Raw genomic sequence first — 21,884 nt, 5'->3', positions numbered from 1 at the left:
TTCCTTATGCTGTCATACATCCTCTTCAGCACTTAATATCGTTCATCTTATTACTTATTGTCAATGTTGTGGCTTTAAAATATCTTGTGTGTGAATTTGCATTTCTCTGACTACAAATGACGTAGAATAGCTTTTCATATCTTTTTTTTTTTTAATTTTAAAATTTATTTTATTTTATTTATTTATTTTTGGCTGTGTTGGGTCTCCGTTGCTGTGCGTGGGCTTCCTCTAGTTGCGGTGAGCCGGGGCTACTCTTCGTTGCAGTGTGCAGGCTTCTCATTGTCGTGGCTTCTCTTGTTGCAGAGCACGGGCTCTAGGCGCACAGGCTTCAGTAGTTGTGGCACGTGGGCTCAATAGTTGTGGCTCGCGGGCTCTAGAGCGCAGGCTCAGTAGTTGTGGCGCATGGGCTTAGTTGCTCTGCGGCATGTGGGATCTTCCCGGGCCAGGGCTTGAACCCGTGTCCCTTGCATTGGCAGGTGGATTCTTAACCACTGTGCCACCAGGGAAGCCCCAGCTTTTCATATCTTTGTTGGCCATTTGTGATTTCTCTTTTTTCCTCTGCCTATTTTTCTATTAGATTGTTTGACTTTTCCTTATTATTTGGAATTTTTTATGTATTCTGGATACCCAAACTATGCCATATTGTTGAATTACATTTGTTGAATTATTTGCTTCAATAGTGGCTTGTTCTTTCCAAAACTTTTTTGTTTCTTCTATTTTCAGTGTCTCTGTGTGTGTCTGATAACAGGTCAGTTTTAATTCTAGCACCTGAAGCTATACAAGTGTACACCTTATCAGCTTCCTGGGACTGTTGTACACATTCTGTAAAGTGACAACTGTGCAATACCACTTAGTATCTCAGAATCAGGAATATAATTTTGAATTATTTAAACACAATCCATAGAGTTAAAAACAAAATCAGAAGCCATCTACAGTTATATAATTGTCAATTAAATGCTATACACCTAATACTTGATATAATAGTCAATATCTAGCAGGGAATGTTGAAAGCGATTTTAGATTTTCATCCTATTGTACTCTGTTGGGAATGTTTCTTGAGTGGGTATGTGACTTGCCAAAGATGGGACAACCAAGACCAGGACAAGTAAAGTTCTTCCTTGGTTTCTGTAGTGTTCACTTTTTTTCTTTGTCAGTTTTAAAAGTGAACAGCGAGAATTAAATACTTGAATTTACATATATACAGGTATGTTGTAAAAATATATTTGTTTACAAGCATTTAAAAATACTTGGTAACTAGTTTGATAAGAAAATAATGTACAAAGGTATATAGCAAAAACATGAATCGTCTGTGACCCTGCAAAATCAATTCCATATTTTATATTACATCAAACAAAAACAGTTTTAGTTTTAAAAGGAAGATGGACAGAAATTATTATTTTTACACTGAACATGGCTGTGAAAAGAGTTAAATTAGAAAGACTAAGAATATTGGAATGCCAGAATGAGCCCAAATATTTGTCCACATAGAATATTATTGTCTTCAAGAGTAGGAGTAATAGTGAAGGCTTTATAAGCAGTTTTTAATCAATAAATGTAATTGGCATTTTGATGTTTTGGTCACTGTAAAACAAAGGCTGTAGCATCACTAAAGGTCTGAGAAGTCTGTTTTGTAGCTTCAACTCAGTGTATTTAAGGTTAACTAAAGTTGACATCAAAATTTTTGGAGATGGACTTATTTACAGTGTCTTTTAATGAACAGATTTTAATTTTAATATAATTGGTTTCATCAGTCTTCTCTTTTAGTGACTTTATTTATCAATAATTTTGTATTTTTCTCTCTCCTGGGACTCTGAATACATGAACCTTAGACATTCTGTCCTAAGTATGCTTAACTTTACCTTTCAGATATTCCTTCTCATCTTTCTGTACTGCATTGTGTGTTCATGTCTTAAATTTTATACTTCTCGTTTAATCCTTTCAATGAGTTTTTAGTTTAATAATGATATCTTTCATTTCTAGAAGTCCACCTCTCCCCCCAAATCTGACTGGTCATTCCAAATAGTTTATTTTACTTTCTTGTCTTTGGGATTCCATTTTTTATTTCTTTAAACATTTCACATTCTTTAGTGTCTGAAAATTCTGATATCAACAGTCCTTGGGGTGGTGCAGGGTCAGTTGTTTTTGCTAGCTTTCTGCAGTGAGGTCTTGACTCCCTGTATGCGTAGTGATCTTTGGTTGTATTCTTTGGCTTGATCTTAATTTGTGGAGAATTTACAGGTTTAAGTGAAGGATGCTTTTCTCCCAAGAGGATTGGAGTTGCTTTTGCCTGGAACCAGGGATACCATTAACCTCAAAGCCTCAATGGTCCAGAATCAAGGCAGGAGTCCCAAGCTCTCTGCTATCTTTTATTTGACTGGGCATTTCCCCCCTTTTCTTCTTTGCCCTCCTTCTTGTCATATTTATATTTACCTTTTTAAGATGAACAGTCTTTTTATATGGTACTTTTTGTTGCAGAATTTTTTTGTTACTTCAGAACTTGCTCTACATTGGTTATTGTCTAGACTTTCAGAAAGAAAAGAAAGCACTGCTGTAAAATTGTAGGTATTTTGGTGTGTAAAAATGCAAAAAGGAAAAGAGGTTTGTTTTAAAAGTAGAAAGTTTAGAGAATGTAATATTTTCATGGAAAGGAAGAAACAAAAAGCTATCACATCACACATTGTAATTAACTTTAAAGCAAATTGAATTTCACATGGGTCTAATTTTATTCTTACTGTGTAAAGATCCTAAGGAAATCCTCTATTTTAAAATGTGGCCAGAGCTTTCGTTTTAGTTATTGAAAGGTGCAATTTTCACACATTACTGTGCGAAATGGATTGAATTTTGAAGTCTTTAAAACTAACCAAGTTTTATTTTTCTTTCTTCATTTGCATTACCTTTGAAACTTCAAGGGCTTGTTACAGGCATATGAATTGGTGGCAGTAATTTACATTAGCCTAGCTTTAAAGTAAGTGGAAATTGGGTGGATGGTCTTTTGTTTGGATCACAGTACTCGAGTAGGTGTTGGCTGGACTGCATTAAGGTTCATAGAAAGTGATGGTTAGAGCCAAATGAGGAAAGCATAATCTTTTAAAAAATACTAAATAAAAGTACCTGAAAACTTTAGTTAGAATCTTTAATAATATCTTTTAGTATTTTCTCAGAGTTTTACAGTACCTAGGAGGTGGATCTTCTTTTTTTAATAATTGGATTTTCTAATGAAATGATGTTTTTCCCCATAAATTTATAGATTTCAGAAATTATTGCTGGTCACTTTGAGTCCAGCTTAGAGCTGGGCGTGTGGCAGTGAAACTTTAGAGAGATGGAGGCTCAGAGCATGGTTTGGAAAGAGCCCCGTGGGGACAACGTTGAAGGTGCTGAGGATGATGGCAGGAGTCGGGGCAGGGCGGGTGGGCAGGGGAAGAGAAACATGTGCGTTGGATATTGACATTGTTGAGGAAAGATAGTAATGTCTTATGTAAACAAGGTCCCGTGGTCAAATCACATCTGGGAAAAGTGGAGTTAAGCAAAGTTAAACAGGCTTCCTTATAGCATGGCCTCTCAGAACCTTCGGAGTGCCTGTTGGCACCGTGACTTTGTAAGAGGAGGAGAAAAGGATGCCAAAGTGTTTTGACCACAGCCTCTTGTAGAAGTAATGTTCATCAGAAGGTTATTTTGGGAAGAATTGGTTTGCTATGATTTTTGCACTATTTCTCTGTATTAGGTGGGAATGAGTCCTTATTGGCAAGTTTTCCAATGTGGCATGTGGCTGCCCTGTCCTCCTTCAGTCGCCCAGTGACTGAGCACGGTCACTAAAGAGGGAATCCCAGATGCCCATAGTCCGGAGAAGAGTGCTCCTGGCCTGGATGTGGCCTGTGTTCAGGGACCCAGGCCCAGAGCTCAAGGGCGTGAACTCAAACCGGGCACGGTCTCTCTGCATAGGTTTATAGATGCATCGTTCATGCTGATGCCAGTTTGGGGGTACTTACTTCCTCTGTGAAGTCCGAAGTCCAAAGCCTGGTCCTCAAGCAGCTCCTGAGTGCCTATGGTAATGAAAATTTAGGAGTTCTTTCAAATTGCCATCTGATTCTTGATAGGCTGATGATACAGAGATTGAAAGGAAAGATCCTTGATAAACTTCTCATTTACACATATGTGTACAAATTACAGTCCAATGGTGAATTATTTCAGAAAATCAGGCAGATACAGGGTAAATAGACCAACAGGGCAGGGCAGGCTTAGAATGCACTGGGTTATTGGGGTGAAGGGAGGGGTGGGACCAGGAAGGAAACATCTGCCCAGCGGAGGTCAGGTGAGTTACAGATATTGCTCAAGCACCTGCTGGACATTGTGTAGAAGAGCTTTATATGAAGGGATGGGATCTGGGAAGAGGCATTTGTTTATGAACTTGGGCTGGTGTGCAGACTTTCTGCAGAGACTTGACGGCTTTAAGCTTTGAACGGTTTGGCAAATTTCAACCTGTCGTTGTGGGGCTTGTTTGTAACTGGGGTCTTTCTGGAGGCTACTTTCACACTAAATTCTATCACTGACTCCCAAGTGAAGCAGCTTTTCTTATAGGCTTTGCCATTGTTTGTGTAGGGCGGCTGTATGCCTGGGTGGGAACAATGTAGCAGCTTTATATGTTTGCCTGTCCTAAATTTTAGCTCCTTGGATCTTTGTTGATAATTGATGCTGAGAGAAAAGGATGATATGCTCTATTTAACATGGTCAGAACTGGAAGCGTAGAGTTTATAAGTGAAAGCCTAGAGTCAGGTAGATTTAGGTTTATCTTTGCCTCCCACTATTCTAGGAGCACTGGTTTTTTTCCATCTGTTCATTTGGGTATAATGTTACCTGTGTTACAGGATTGTTTTGAATAGATGTAGTGTATATGTATGTGTAGAGTAGTGAGGTAGACTGTGGTGTCACACTTCTCCTAAATGACAAATGAGGTGTACTCCTTGTCTGAATCTCTGAAGGAGACCTGGTGCTCTTCAGAGTTTGAGTAGAGCCTGTCCTTGGAGGTAGCTAGCCAGTTCAATAGATAGTAGAGAGCAGAAATTGGGGAAGGAATTTGGAAATAGTAAGATTTATTCTCAGCCTCTGTTATACCAGGTATCCTTAATATTTTAATAACCTCTTTTATTGAAATTATATGACTTTTTATTTTAGCAAAAGAAATTAAGTTTTAACATCATGGCAACCTTGGCCTTGCCCAAAAGAAACTGCTACAGACATATTATTTGCCCATTAATGGGGAGAATTTCAATAGTAAGTTTCATAGGACTTTATTATCACTTATCATGACTTTGGCTTTTGTTTTGGTGGAGGCTTTCCAGTAAGATTTACTAGAGAATAGTGGAGACATTTATTTAATCAGTTCTAAGACATAGTAAATTTTATTTTTCCAAAGGTTTTATGTCCTTCAGCCTATTCAGTACTCTGAACAGCTCTGGGAGGGTACCGTAGCCCTCAGGCTTTCACGAAGAAAGACTAGGAGCTCAGAAAATCTCGGTGATTTTTGCCCTGGGCAGTGGCAGAGCCGGAGCCATAATCTGGGTCTTTTTGCCATCACTCATTCTTCTCTTCCATCATCCCTTTAGACCCACAGGTCTAGGCATGTCAAGGGATTCGGCCTCAGTTATTTCTGAAAGATAATATCAGTCAGAAACAAAGATAAGACTTCTCCAAATGTAGGAATTTCAGAGGGATGGTTTGTTCCTAAATTTGCAAGCTCATTCACTTTAAAAATGATTCCTATAATATGGTGCTCATTTATTACTTCATATTCATTACCTCAGTAATGACTTTTAAATAGGACTCTATTATTAGAGTGATTGGACTGAAGTCTGATTGGACTAGAGTTAAGAGATTGCATCACTATAAATAGAGTGAGATAAAATATTTTACATGATTTGATTGAACTTTTATGAGGTCTTGTAAGTTGGAACCTAGGATCTTCTCTAAAAGGATACTTACTTTGAACAATTTCCAAATAGCAAACTTCCTACTGTGGGGTTTAAGTTGTAGATAGAGTGGCTACCTTGGGGAATTTGGGAATTAAATTATTTCCCCTGGCACTTTCAATTATATTACCTGAGGCAGAACTTCATTAACTGCCCCATCAACAATTTTCCTGACCCAAAATCTCAAGGAGGTAAGATCAGGACACTGATTATATTGTCATCTAAAGACCAGAATGAAAACAGAACAGCCCTGAAAGTTTTTAGTGCATAAGGGGACTATTAGACATGGTAGTCTGTGAGGCCGTTGGCATAGTTATTGGGGAAGGCCTTTTGGGTATACATAAATAAATTTAATGTCCCTCTTTAATAGCACCATGAAGAGGTTGAACTAGTTTTAAAGACATTGCCATTTCCTCATGATTGCATAAAAATAGACCTAATCTCTGATATTTAGAATTTGATTATTAGAAAAGTATATGGGAAAAATACATAGTTGGTAAAAATGGTAAGCAGTTGTGAATTACAGTGAATTAATAAGAGATTGGTAAGTTTTAATAAAACTGGAATCTTTTCCTGTCACTTTAACTTTTATATCAGTGACTCAAACTTTTCTGTCTCTTTCTATCACCAGCCATGTTGGGTTACTGTTATAAAACTACATTATTCCAGCAATTTTACCAGAGTTTGGATAAGTATTTTTAGCAGTTATTCTTTGTTTAAAATTTCCCATCAACATAAGAGGCTAATATTTAGTTGAAGAAGCAGTAAAAGCATAATGATCTGTGGCTTAAAATAGTGCTAAGAATTTTCCCAATAATTAGAGCTGAATTTTCAGGAAATGATGTATCACATGCCAAAATTGAAATGGGTGAGGGTGAGAGAGGGATGACAGAAGATATATTTTGTTAGTGGTATCTTGAGATGATGTCTGATGTTTAATATGACTTCTTAAGTAATGTACAAATAAACAAGCAAGCTAAAAAACAGGAAACCCCCCAAATTAAATGGTGTGCCAATGATGGAAAGCATGCTCCAGATCATATGCTTTGAATCAATGATTTTTCTTACTAACAGCAAATGGGGAGTGGGGCCTTAATTCTCTGTCATTTGGTACAATTTTATACTAATGTTTATATAGAGCCACATTACGTTGGTAGTAATCTTAGATAATTAATCATGGATCTGTATAAATATATGTGTGTGTGTGTGCGCACACGCACGTGCATGCCTTGGATAATTGTTGCTTTATTTTTTATTTCTAAGTGAATTAAAATACACAGTGTAATAATTTTGGCAGATGATGGTTTGAGCAGTAAATGTTATCTTTATGAGTTTATTAATGTTTGCTTTTTTTTTTTCCTCTCTCTCCCCTGATTCCAGGGTGTGGATGAATGGAACATAGCTCACCTAAACACGGTCTTGGATGTGGTTGAGGAAGAGTGCGGTATTTCTATTGAGGGTGTAAATACCCCTTATCTCTATTTTGGCATGTGGAAAACCACATTTGCGTGGCACACCGAGGATATGGACCTCTACAGCATTAATTATCTCCACTTTGGAGAGCCCAAGTCTTGGTAAGTTACATGTTTAATATTCATTTGCTTTGGAGTTTTGAAATTTGGGCAATATGAACCCATTGAAGATGAATTTTTTCCCTTTATCTGGTGGATTCAGATTTATATGAGCTGTAAGAAAGTTTTTTTGACTGTAACAATTAATTATTACAGAGTCTTCCACTCTGCCTAGGGTTTTGCTCAAAACCATAAACCTAATGGTGACTTGTATATCTAAAATTGCCTGTAGACCACTTTTGTGGGCCATGGATTGATAGGTATTTAGTCTCGAAGAATTTGTTTGGGACTTCCCTGGTGGCGCAGTGGTTAAGAATCCACCTGCCAATGCAGGGGACACGGGTTCGAGCCCTGGTCCGGGAAGATCCCACATGCCGCGGAGCAGCGAAGCCCGTGCACCACAACTACTGAGCCTGCGCTCTAGACCCCACGAGCCACAACTACTGAGCCTGCGCTCTGGAGCCTGCGAGCCACAACTACTGAAGCCCACGCACCACAATGAAGAGTAGCCCCTGCTCACCGCAACTAGAGAAAGCCCACGTGCAGCAATGAAGACCCAATGCAGCCAAAGATAAATAATAAATAAAATAAATAACTTAAAAAAAAAAAAAAGAATTTGTTTGGCATCTTTACTTCTCTGAGATTTGCTGGAAGGTATGCGGGCAGCAGTTAGGAGTGAAAATCGACTTCCTGGATGTAGAGTATCAAGTAACCCTAATGATTTTCTGGTCTAGTCCCCTCTGAATAAATGACAAGTTCCATTTAGTATGTGGTGGCTAGAGGGAGAGGAGGGATGAATCAGGAGGCCTATTATCGCTCTTTGGATGATGGATGTGGGGAAAAGAATAAGTTAATGTGAATATGTGTTCTTAACTTGGGATTTCCTGTGTTTGTGAGCCTCTTTCCTCATCTTTCTGAGCAACGATTTTAAGATTTATTGCTCTGTAGAATGCATCATATGTAATGCATCAAATAATTACACATTTGTAATTATTAGTCTGCCAATCACCCTGGAGTCCTTTGTGGTCAGCCAGTTTCACGTTTAAACTTGTTTTTGTGGGTTTTAGTCTTAGGAGAGTTTCAATATCAGTTGTATTTTGTAAAGTACACATACATGCAGAATAATTCAGAGACAGAAGCATATGAAGTATCTACTTGACAAGCCAGGAAATATGATGTTTCTGCTGGTATTCTGTTGGAACAAGATAGGATGCTCTTCAGGTGCTTGTGTTAGCCCAGTAGCTTTCTTGCCTCCAGTTTAAAGATAATGGCCTCTTTTCAAGTTCTCCTGCTGATTAGGTGTTGAGTACAGTGTATAATTTCTATCCCCATCTTGCCATTAGTTGCCCTTGAGGTTTTATCATTTGGCGAAGTGTGAAGTTGTAAGCTTTCTCCAGCAAATTCAAATACAGCAAAAGTTCATAATGATCAAAAATGACATTTAATCAGCAGGAAAGCTTTAGGAGCAAGGGCAAAGCTCTTAGGACATAGAAGAGAAATCCAGGTATTTTCTGGCTTGCTATGGAGTTTTAGGATCTGAAAAAAGTGAGAAGCTGTGTAACTTATTTTTAACAGTGTTTTACTTACACATTTTGTCTGATAAATTCTAAGCATTCTGCTCTCTTAATGGAATAAGTAAAATGTAAACATTTTTAATAGGTGGTCTAGGACCTAGAGAGTCTTTGGTGACAGAATGGGGCAAAGAAATAATTCCTTACAAGGTGTTTGTCGAGGACCAGCTGTGAGCACAAACTTTAGAACCCGTGAGTCTGTCATATTTCTTCAGCACCCACTGTAGAGTCTGTTGGAGTGTCATCCTTTAGTACTTTTGGGACTTGGCTTTGAGAGACTCAGAGAAATATTGTAAACAATGTGTAGGCTCCTGGGCAGTTTTTTAGCTGCATAGTTATCCCCATGATCGTTCCGATCCTCTCTTTTGTTGTGGATAAAATTATGTGAAATTGGTAGATTCAACATCTTGCTGAAATCTAGTCTATAGGCAACTATATACTATACTTCCCTTAAGAAATCTGAAAAGTTAGGGAATTCCTCAGCAGTCCAGTGGTTAGGACTCCGTGCTTCCACTGTAGGGGGCACGGGTTGGATCCCCGGTCGGGGAACTAAGATCCTGCAAGACGTGTGGTGCAGCCAAAAAAAAAATCTGAAAAGTTAGTGGCAAAACTTTCCTGTAGGTTTGGAGAAATTCATGACAATGCCTAGGACATTAATTTGAGTTTTTAATATTGGAGGAGTTGAAACGAAGTCTCTCCTTTCTTATTAAGAAAGGTGATTCCCCCCCACCCCGGGACAAGGATTGTCATGTCCTAAAGATTGCTTAGAGGAGAATATTCTGTCTGGGATAAGACTGATTATAGAGTCTTGTGTCTTTGGGAGAGAGCACCACTGTTTATGAGTGAGAATGAGTACGCTGGATTCCAAAGTATTTCTTTCTCTCTGGAATGTATTTATATTTTCTGTATTTAGTTACTCTATTAGTTTTTAAGCATATAGACTCCATTATATGCATTAAGAGTAGATTTATAGGGCTTCCCTGGTGGCGCAGTGGTTGAGAATCTGCCTGCTAATGCAGGGGACACGGGTTCGAGCCCTGGTCTGGGAAGATCCCACATGCCACGGAGCAGCTGGGCCCGTGAGCCACAATTGCTGAGCCTGCGCGTCTGGAGCCTGTGCCCCGCAACGGGAGGGGCCGCGATAGAGAAAGGCCCGCGCACCGCGATGAAGAGCGGTCCCCGCACCGCGATGAAGAGTGGCCCCCGCTTGCCGCAACTGGAGAAAGCCCTCGCACGAACCGAAGACCCAACACAGCCAAAAATAAAATAAATAAATAAATAAGAAAATCCTTTAAAAAAAAAAAAAAAAAAGAGTAGATTTATAATATCACTATTATCTTTAACCTTGGCCATTATTTATAATGATAAAAAAATAAAACATAGCAGTGAATTATGACAGTTAATCTACATTCCATTTACTAGGATAACTAGTGTAGGACAAGAGTGATATAAATGACTCTAAGGATGTTTCCCAGTAGATTTATGAACGATTATATTAGCACAGCATAAATAATTTTGAGGTAAACTTTATTATCATTAAAATTCACTTCAGTAGTCATCATAACATATTTGAAGTCAGCTTTGAAAGGTGGTAGAAGCAATACAAATTCATGTAAACACTGAAATGTGTGTGGCAGACTCAGACTCAAGGGAGCAGCGATCAGGGCTCCAGTCCTTACTCTGCCACTGACGTGTGCGGCTTGGGGCAAAGAACTGTACTTCTGTGACCAGTTTCCTCACTCACAAAAGGGCAAGACTAATCAGGATGCTCTCCAGTGCTCTAGCTCTGTAATGTGTGATCACAACTATTGGAATATTTTTACCTAATCTACAAAGTGAGAGGATGACAAGGTGACGTAAGGTTCTGCGTGTGTGTGCGCGCATGCCTGCACTGGTTTCCTTTTCCGGTGTCCTCTCCTTGTTCATTTGTTTGTTTGTTTGCCTCTCCGCAAGGCTTGCAGAATCTTAGTTCCCCGAACCCGTGCTCCCTGCCATGGAAGCGTGGAGTCCTAACCCCTGGACTGCCAGGGAAGTCCCTGGTGTCCTCTCCTTGTTGAGTTACCTTTACTCTTCTCCAGGGGTGCCCTCTCTCATGCTTAACATCTCTGGCCCTGGCAGTGTGTCTTCCTCCTCTCTGGTCTTATAGTCTGGCATTTAATTTCAACTTCCTTCTCTTCTTCAGTTCTCTCAGGCACCAAGTTCTGGGTGCAATTATTGCAGAGACTGCCTGTGATTCTCTCCTTACTTCCATGACTGCACTACTGTCCTCTGCCCGAGTATTCCATAGATTATTTTATTTTTTTATTTATTTATTATTTATGGCTGTGTTGGGTCTTTGTTTCTGTGCGAGGGCTTTCTCTAGTTGTGGCAAGTGGGGGCCACTCTTCATCGCGGTGCGCGGGCCTCTCATTATCGTGGCCTCTCTTGTTGCGAAGCACAGGCTCCAGACGCGCAGGCTCAGTAATTGTGGCTCACGGGCCTAGTTGCTCCGCGGCATGTGGGATCTTCCCAGACCAGACCCGCGTCCCCTGCATTGGCAGGCAGATTCTCAACCACTGCGCCACCAGGGAAGCCCTCCATAGATTTTTGCCTGAAGGCTTCCTGGACCATGCGTTGCCCCACCTTAGACATCTGCCTTTGCACCTTTCAAGGGGTTGTGACCACCCCTGCTGGCCCTTTCCTGTGCCTGCTTTGAAGTTCAGGGCTGTGTTTGCCTTTGAATCATCAGCACTTAACACAGGGCCTGGCTATAGGATTGATGCTCTGTAAGTAATTCTCATTTTGAATTAAGAGAGTTTTAAATTGTTTTGGATCAGTCTGTTCAAGGGCAGACAAGGTAATATATAAAATGTTCTATAAAGACTCTTGTCTCAAATGTAACTGTTAAGACCACCAAGTTTCCAGAGATTTCTGAGTAGCTGCTGATAGGCCTGGCTCCAGGTAGAAGCCGTGAAACATGCTTTTCCGTGCACAACATGTAGCAGATTTTGCTGAGTTAAGTGTTCATGAACACGGGTTCGTACTGAAGAGACTTTAGAGGAGCTAATGATTTATTTAAACATTTCTGGCATGAAGGTTTAAGGAAAAAAGAAAGCTTGAAGTAGGCAGATAGAAAACTGCTTTGGCAGTCGGTGGTAACATATTTATTTTCTGGGAATTAATACTGACTTTGGAGCCAGAAGACCTGTTTTTAAATCCCAATCTGTCACTTACCAGCTGAATGACTTAGAGCAAATCACACTGTACTCCTTTCATCATGAATTTCTTTAACTGCCAAATGGAGGCGTGATTTATTCTCTATCTACTTAATAGGGTTTCTAGGAGGATCCAGGGATATACTGTGTATACAAGTCTTTTGTAAAGTGTAAAGAACTATACAAATATTCATAATTACTATTGTCTTAATAACATTATAAAAATAAATAATTTTTTGGTCATAGTAATTACTTAAAGCCTGAACTTGGCATGATGTATTTCTGTATATGATAGAGTGGGAGTTTCAAGGATAAGCAAAATATAATTTTCTTTCCCAAGCATCATGTGGTAGTGGTTAATTGCTGGGGAAATAGAATTTAGATGGTGCCTTGAATCTTTCTTTCTGAGATCATGTCCAAACATAATGAATAAGTTACTTTCAGATTTAGTACTCTGTAGAGAATGAGAAAGGTAAGGTTTAAGAGGACATGTCTTAAGCTATGAAAGGTCTAAAATCAGGAAAGAAATTTCTCCTGGATGTTTTTTAGAAAAATTAAGGATGGGCTGCAGCATTTTGGACTTGGCTAAGTTTTATTCAGTAAGCTGTGCGATTTTGTTAAATGTAGCAATAAGAAAGTGTCAGATTATTCAGTATAATAATATAAACTTAGTTCCATGCTTTTTTTTTAGATCGATTTGTTTAGTGCTGTGTAATATTTAAGAGCACAGGTTTTTGCACCAGAGTCTTGTGTTTTGAGTTCTGGCATTGCTTTTTTACTTAGTATATCACCCAGGACAATTATTACATAACCCCCATGCCTCCATTTTCTCTCCTAAAATACTCACATGGTTTGGTGCCCACCTTGTAAGGTAGTTGTGTGGATTAAATAAAATACAAAGCGTATACCACAGCTCCTGGCATATCGTAAGTGCTCAATGGATGTTAACATTTCATACGTTTACTTAACAAATATATATTGCATGTCTTATGTATAAGACCTTATAGAGCCTGTATTAATAAGGATTCTTTGTTCTAAATGACAGAAACCCAATTTAAGCAAAAGAACATTTGGCAGCGTGTATAATTGCGATAAGCTAGAAGCAGGGTTCAAGCCCGAGAGCGGATTCTCGCATTGGATGTCTGTCTCAGCCTGTCCCTTCTTTTCTCCCCACCGCCCCCCCATTCATTCGCTCCCTCCCATCTCACCCCTACCCCTTCTTGCTGTTTTTCCTTTTCCTTTCTTCCTGGGGTAGAGAAGGAGCTCTTTACTTATAAATAAATATTTGATTATTGCTGAATTTTAGAATTCAGGGCTGTCTTTTTAAAAGAACAAATGAATTGTATGTCATCGAGTTGACCTGAGCTTGTTTGTTGTACATCTTCTCCATTACAGTGTGAGCTCCCAGAAAGGGGGACCCTCACTGTCTGGCTCACTAGCGTGTCTCCAGTGCCTGCAATGGTATCTGGCATGAGCTTGGCACACAATGGGTACTCAAGTATTTGTTCAATGAATGGTCTTACTGAAGGAATTCCTTATTGAGGTTTTTTCCTTTAAACACCCGGAGCGGAATGTTACTTTAGGGATTGGACAGCTTGATACTATTTAATGATACATTGAATTAACAACATATAGTACTAACTCCTGTTGTTGACTTATCTGTTTAGTAAGTTTAGACTCATTAATGTATTCTAATTGGAAATGTTAAGACTAACTGAATAATGGTAAAAGCTGTATCCTTCTGATGGTTTGTATAGAAAAAATACTCTAGGAATTAACAATGGTTTGCTTCTGGTTTTAATTATTCTTCCTAGAGATATTTGACCTCTAAATAAGCAAAATACCTACTGTGTAGCATAGGGAACTCTGCTCAATGTTCTGTAATAACCTATATGGGAGAAGAATCTGAAAAAGAAGAGATATATGTATATGTATGGCTGAATCACTTTGCTGTGCACCTGAAACTGGCACAGCATTGTAAATCAACTATACTCCAATATAAAATAAAAATAAAACAAAGAAAAATAGACTTTTATAAATATTTTTTAATTGAAGTATTAATAAAATTAATTGCATAAGTTATTTTGATCACTTCTAGGCATATCTATGTATATATTTTGAGATAATATTATTTTAAAAGGTTTAAAAAATTGGAACTATACCCCAGAAATAGGGTATTAATTTTGTACTCAGCTGCTAGCCGTATTTGTAGGAAGAAAGAGAGTACAGAGATAACAGGAAGCAAAAATTTTTACTGATCAGATGGATAATATTTTAGTTAGACCTGAGCCTGATTTGGAGATAAAACACAACCACACTGGTGCACACACACATACCTGCAGTCCAGACAGTGAGTCCTGAAGACCCCTGCTCAGCACCGAGTTTTTTAAGGAAAGTCAGTGAGGTCTAGTGTTTGTGATTTTGAAAATAAATCTCACTCATTTCCCTGAAGTGATGAGATGTAATGCCTTTTCACTAACTGATTGGTGACTGTGGGTTCTCATACAGGAAATCTAAACTTATATTAATTAAGTACTTTTGGTACCCCTGATAAGCATAGCAGGGGCTTGTAAATTCCTTCAGGATGCCTATTTCCTTGTTGCTACTCTTTCACTTAAAGCCACAACCATCACCACCTACAAGAACCCCAGAAAACCCTTTAAATGAAAAGAGAGTGCTGAATCAAATCCGTAACTCTTAGGGAAAAATCAGAAGGTTAATGCAAATTTATATACTATGTAGTTCATGGAAAACAAGCATTAGTGCTGTTAGCCTTGCTAATTACTGTGGCAGATATAGCAGTTCACAAATTATGTTGCTTAACTTATATTTTTCCTCCGTATTTCTCTTCCTCCTTTTCAGACTGTTAAATATTGCCTTTTAGATAGTACTTTGTAGAAAATATTTATTACTTAATATTTGTTTTATAAAAATTATTCTTTGACTTGAGCATATAGGAAAGCAGCTTTTTTTTTTTTTTTATTGCCCTTCTGCAGGTAGGCTTACAAATGGATTTATAAACGCTACTTCTGTGACCCCAAATGTGTTCATTCTTTGTCAGCTTACTTTTCAAGGTGTAGGTCTTGACTAGGATGGTGAAGTATGTTCTTTATCTTTGGTGACTCCATTTCATTTAGTGTGTACCTTTTATGTGTGCCGGGAACTGTGCTAATCATTTTAAGAAATCATTTCAGGTAATCCAGACAACAGATGTTTCAGGTAGGTGTTTTTTGGCCACATTTGTAAACTAAGAACTCTGAGACTGGTGCTTAGTGAGTCTTGCAGCTGGGATTTTTAACTTTTATTTGTCTGACTCTTCTCATAGATTTAAAGAGAAAAGGAAAGAGTAAAGGTGAAGGAACAGGCAAGAAGAAAGTGTGCCTGTCTGTCTTGTTTATGCCATCAACTTTCTTTTAATGAGATTTTCTGCAGAACCAAAAGAGAAACCAGCCTCTTATACTTTGGGACAAAACTATGGCATAAAAGAGATTTTCAGAAGGGTGAAATGTGGCTAGATTCTAATCTTGTTATAATTGATAGCAGTTATTTGGATGGGGGAACCATTGGAGTTGAGAGTGGGAGAGACCACTGGCCCAGCTTCGTTTGCTTCAGATTTGTTCTTTAGATATCCCTGGGAAATCTACTTGAAATCAGAAAGAAAACCCCACATTTTAGAAAGAACGAGTTTTACCTTGAGGATTTTGTCTTCCTCTAGGGAATGGGTGATGATTCTTCAATTAGATGCTTACTTTCAGTCCCCTCAAATGAAGTTTTGGAAAAAGCAAGTCTGTTCCTGTTGAGAGCTAAGAGTGCTTTGTCTATCAAACCTGTCAGATAAGAACTGCTAGGATGGGGACCAGCCTAACTTCCGAAGGCTATAACACAATCCTTACTCTTCCAGTATTTCGGGTCAACTAATTTTCACTTTAATTTTCATGCATTTCCTCATGTTATTTGGAACCTTATTTATTTATTTATTTATTTAAAATTTATTTTTATTTATTTATGGCTGTGTTGGGTCTTCGTTTCTGTGTGAGGGCTTTCTCCAGTTGCGGCGAGTGGGGGCCACTCTTCATCGCGGTGCGCGGGCCTCTCACTATCGCGGCTTCTCTTGTTGCGGGGCACAGGCTCCAGACGCGCAGGCTCAGTAGTTGTGGCTCACGGGCCTAGTCGCTCCGCGGCATGTGGGATCCTCCCAGACCAGGGCTCGAACCCGTGTCCCCTGCATTGGCAGGCAGATTCTCAACCACTGCGCCACCAGGGAAGCCCTGGAACCTTTTTTAATCCATTTAAAAAATAATGTCTGCATTGGATGTCTCTGGATCGAGAATGTTTTGTTGAAATTGTCTTGGCTCCTTGAAATATAAACTCACTATGAATCAGCTTAGCCAAAAGGAAGAATTTAATTGGCTCACATAGCCATGAATGGTCAGAAAAATCTGGAACCCTTGGAAGTTGCCAGGGTGTGTTGGATCCTGGGCCCCACTTCTCTTTGTGTGTTGCCTTCATTTTTCTCCCTGGCTTATATATTTCTCCCTGTATCACTAGAAAGGAAAGCTGCCCCATTTGGGGAGGGACCATGGAATCTCCTGGCTTGGATTCTATGCCAATCTCTTGTTTAAATCACTGAGGCCAAGGGTAGGAAGGTATTGGGATTGTCCTGGCTTGGGTCACAGGCCTGCCTCTGTGGCAGTGAGGGCAGAGGCACGAAGAATGGCAGCCCCCATTAGAATTACATGTTTGTGTTTGGAGGAGATGGTTCCCCATTAAGAAGGAGAGTGCTATTACCTGAATTATGCTGCACGAAGGGAATAAAACTCGATGTCTCCTACAGATACAAGGCAAAGAAAATCCCAAATAAATGTTCAAGTATTTGCTTAAAAATTTTAGGAAGGCTGATTCAATTACTTTAACTGGCTCTTAACTTATTTTCTGTAAGATTTGAAAAGATGTCCTGTGGGGTTATTTCCTTAAGATGGAGTGAATATATATATTTAAGATATTAAAGTTATTAAAATGTATGTTTGTTTAACTTATTAAAAGCATTTCTAGCAATTGATCAGTAACTTTTACCCAAAGTAGAGGCAATTGGCAAAAATAAATCTTTACACTGGACTTGAAACTAAAGAATCTATAATTTGTTAAGTTTTTTTCTGACTACTTGAACCAAAATTGCTCTTTTCTCGTGACTTAAATAGTCACAGTATCTAATAGTTTTTCCACTTTATTATGTCCTGTACTAATAGTCAGTTTTACCACTTTTTTATGTCCTGTTCTTTCAGAACTCTTTTTTTCATTGGTTTGTGTGTTTTGGTCTTGTCTCCACAAGGAGACTTGCTGCATCTTGAGGGCAGCACCACAGCACCTTTGTCAAGCCAGGCACCACCGTAGGCTCATAGGCCTGTTTAATTATTGAAGCAGGATTGTGCTTCTGTTTTTTGGGATCTGCTAACTTGTATATCACATATCTACAGCATCATGCTTTTTTTTTTAATTTTATTTTTAATTTTTTTACTTTTTGTATTTTGGCCATGCTGTGCGGCATGCGGGACGGTCCCCCGACCAGGGATCGAATCCGGGGCTCTGCAGTGAAAGTGCCGAATCCTAACCACTAGGCCCCCAGGGGGCTGTGCGGCATGCTTCTTTCAGTCTTTATTGATCTTTTTATAATACTCTTTTTGGTTTCTTATGGGTAAATATTACAAAATTAGCCTATAAAATAATATAGTCATGTATCTTGTGTGATGCCCTGTATAGAACTGACCTGATGTATAGGAAATTTTTAGAAATTACAAAAACCTGTTAGAAAGTTTTAGACACTCTACTATATTTTGACTGTCAGCGATAATAACAGATTTGATAGCTTGCCTAAGAGAAATCCACAGACAGTACACTCCAAATTTAATATAGCCAAATGTTGTGTCCACCCCTTCTTCCCTTCCTCCAAATGACTGATTACTCGTGGGGGCTCCATACGTGGTTTCTTTATTTAAGGATTCGTGCACGAAGCTTCTGGAATGTTATTTTATAGCATATATTTCTGAGAGGACATAGCATCCAATTGTGTGATCTCTGAAATGATCTTCTGACCAGACACCAAAAAAAGCCCATTTAACAATCTTCCTTGAAAAGTGAATGTTCTTTGGCAAGGCATTATACATCAAGAAGGGCTTGAATTAGATGGGTTGCCGTCATCATCTTCGCTCTTATAAGTTACCTCTGTCAGCCCACCTGAGTAAATATTAACATCATTTAGGGAATGTCAGGTGTTGGCAGAAACATGTGACTATTTACTGTCTCCCCGCCCCCCCAATTTTATTGAGAAATAATTGACATACAGCACTGTGTAAGGTTAAAGCATACAGCATGATGGTTTGATTTACATATATTGTGAAATGATGGCCACAGTAGGTTCAGCTAATATTCATTTTCTTGTATAGATACAATAAAAAGAAAATGAAGAAAAAAAGAAAAAAAATTCTTCTTGTAATAAGAACTCATAGGATTACCTCTCCTAACTTCTCTGTGTATCATACAGCATTGTTGGCTATAGTCATCATGTTGTTCATTGCATCCCTAGTACTTATTTATCTTATAACTGGAGGTTTGTACCTTTTGACCACGTTCCTCCAGTTCCGCGTTTCCCCACCTTTGGCCTCTGGTAGCCATAAGTCTGATCTCTTTTTCTGTGAATTGGTATCTTTTTTAAAAAAAAAATCCACATATAAGTGAATACTTCTTTTTTTAAAATTTAAGGTTGTATACCTTTTTTGTTTGTTTTTTGCACGTTGCTTGAGTTGTCTTTGGGTAGCTTGGTTGCTTTGTGTAACATGCGCTTTTGAAAGACTCAGTTTTCAAAGAGGTTTCGAACTGTATAGTGGCTGTGTAGGTAGTTTTCCCTTGAAGATTAAACATCAATCACAGGAAATCTCCTTGAAAATGCTTCAATACTTTGTTGGAGATAATTGTGGTAGAACTCTGTAAGCCAATTGTAGTGGAACTCTTTAAGCTACTTTATCTTATTCATGGATGGTACGAGTATCCTTTGAATAAATGATAACTTGGAAAGGATACTGCCCTCCGAAGATTTCTGTATAAGGTAAGTTTGTTTTTTATTGGGAAAATATTGGATTTGAAAATTTTTGATAGGGACAAATAGCTTCTTACAGGCATGTTTTTGTTTATTACCAATTTTTGAAGTTACTATATGTTTGATTCTTCTGGAAGTGGCAGTTTGTTTCTGTTTTATTAATGCTTGATCCTGTAAAACATTGCATCTGTGTTCGGTGACTTTTGGTTTTTTTTGTTTGTTTCTTTCCTGTTTGTTCATTAAATATTTATTGAGCCACCCACCAGTCAGATACTGGGCTCGGTGCTAGCGATACCATGGTGAATAGGACAGAATGGTCTTCGTGAAACTTACAGTTTAGAAATATAGCTTTTAGTACCCCCACCCTCCCCTTTATTTTCTAGCAGTAGCAGAACACTTGTTCCTAATTAGCACAATTTTATTGGAATCCAAATCTTACATGAATTCAAATCTTACACAGAATATTCATGCATAAGCCAGAAAAAAATTTTCTGTGATGGGTCCTCACTTTGGAGAACACTGGCCTGGCACAGAGGTTCTCAAACTTTACATTTGAAAATTTCTTCAGAAGGGCAGTTTATACAAAATTGAAAATAAAGGCAGAGCTGACCTGGCTGAAATGTGTTTGGTGGGACCCTCTCCCTTACCAACTCCTTCCTTGAGGTACCTTCAGGAAACCCTGGGGCCCTGGGGGGTGCCATGGAAAACAGAAAATCAGTCATTTGATCATCTAGTACTTGAAAAGTCACTTTGCTACTGAATATGTTATGTGTTGAGTATTTTGGAGAGGTCAGTGTTAAGACGTAAAGATTTCTTTTATGTTGTTTATGGGTGATATCAACTAATAATTTATAATACCTTTTTTCTTGCTGCAGTTGCCTTACTTATGATTGTCTACAGATGTGGCTGCTAGACTTTTTTTTTTTTTCCATCTAATTGTTCTGTCCGGAAATGGGCCACAGGTGGCATAAGGGTGAGGCCAAGCTCTGGCTGAATTCCTTTCCTCAGGGGCTTTTTATATGGTGTCCCTGTAGGGCCTCAGTTCAAACACCTTGTCCTCCGGTCATAGTTAGAGACGCCTAGCTTCTGTTTTCAGGACTGGTGTTTAAGAGACACCTCCTTACAAATATGTTCTTTGTAATTGTTTGTTGTAGCTCGTGTCACTCAGGAAGCCAACTTTGAGACTCAGATTTGTGTGCTGGAAGCAGCAGCCTTGGGGAGGGAGGAAGGCAGGACTAGGCAGAAGGGAAAGTTGACTGCTTTCGAGCCCTGGGCAGATCTCAGAGGTAGCTCTGGACCTGGCAGGGCCCTTCAGAATTGCCCCAAATGGAGGCAAGAGGGCCAGGCCTTAATACTCAGGCTTGGACCATTCATTGCATACGGGCCACCATCCCCTCCCTCGCCAGGGGCATGATCCTGGGGGAGGGAATGAGACCCTGGGTGAGCATGATGTGGAGCAAGGGTCCTCCCTTTGGTGAAGGTGCTGAGGGCCTCATCCAGAAAAGGAGAGTCTGGGCACCTACCAAAGCATCCCTTACAGTCACACATTCTGTTTCTCACATTCATCTGTTTTTAAGAACTGAAAATGAAGTAAGCAGTGTTCTGTTTTCCACAGTTAACTAATGAGACTTCATAGTATAAAATAGTAATGCTTAAACTTTAATAAATGAACAAATGGTAAAACTTGTTAACATCATCAGTAATGTGAAAATGTAATATAATCACACATATAAAATCTATAGCTGTTCAGCCTTCTTTTTGACACAGGAATATGCCTTGATTAAAAAGTATATTGTAAATTACTTCAGAAATATTGAGTTTTGTGAAATATAATTTAGGCACTTTGCTTTTTGATTTGTGAAGTTTTTTATAACAAGAACTAAAGAAAAGTTTTGAGTAGTGGTTTGATGACTTTGTTCTTTGTATCTGCATTTTATCAATATTTAAAATGTCATTATCATTTGCCTGGTGTGTACTATAACTTTAATTTCAAAGACTAGTGACTTTTTTTTTTTTCCAATTGTGAATTTTAAAAGTGGGTAAATGTAAGAAGGATAGCTGGAAGAACTATTCTGTGTGTATATTGGAACTTTGGCCTGTTAGCAGACAGAAAACTTTTTTTTCTAAAAGTTGGATCACTCTGCAGTGATTGCAGTGATCATTGTAAAGGGTGTGGGTATGTCCTGGGGAGGGACAGACTTGGTAGCACCTGTCACTTCCTTCTTCTTGGCATCTTCCTGTGATTGATGAGGAAACAGGAATGGAATATGGGTCTGGAGAGCATGTCTTGGGCTTTGGAGTCAGATCTGGGGTTGGGCTCCAGCTCTGTCATCGACCTTGCTCAAGTAAATTAATCCCTCTAAGTCTTAGCTTCCTCATCAGTAAAATGGAGGTGTTAGTAGGAGAACTTTTATCACCGGATCTCAGCATAAGGCTTGGCATCTTAAAAGTGCTTGATAAATGGTAGCTGTGATAAGTGATATAATCATGTTTAT

The 21,884-nt window shown here is 38.9% G+C and overlaps 1 protein-coding gene across 10 annotated transcripts in view; it reads left to right on the top strand.

Annotated features, from left to right (window-relative positions):
* The window catches only part of KDM4C (lysine demethylase 4C), a 409,893-nt gene that overhangs the window by 71,024 nt on the left and 316,985 nt on the right, over positions 1–21,884 (top strand). For 9 of the 10 annotated variants that reach the window (XM_057548130.1, XM_007189029.3, XM_007189030.3 and 6 more), the window contains one exon: positions 7,344–7,537. In XM_057548130.1, the coding sequence (XP_057404113.1) occupies positions 7,344–7,537 (194 nt within the window). Of the gene's footprint in view, positions 1–7,343; positions 7,538–7,867; positions 8,095–21,884 lie in introns of those variants that run through there. The other variant, XM_057548134.1, reaches the window with a different exon arrangement.

This window comes from Balaenoptera acutorostrata, chromosome 6 (genome assembly GCF_949987535.1).
Source record: "Balaenoptera acutorostrata chromosome 6, mBalAcu1.1, whole genome shotgun sequence".
Taxonomy (NCBI): Eukaryota; Metazoa; Chordata; class Mammalia; order Artiodactyla; family Balaenopteridae; genus Balaenoptera; species Balaenoptera acutorostrata.
This window is presented reverse-complemented; position numbering and strand designations above follow the sequence as displayed.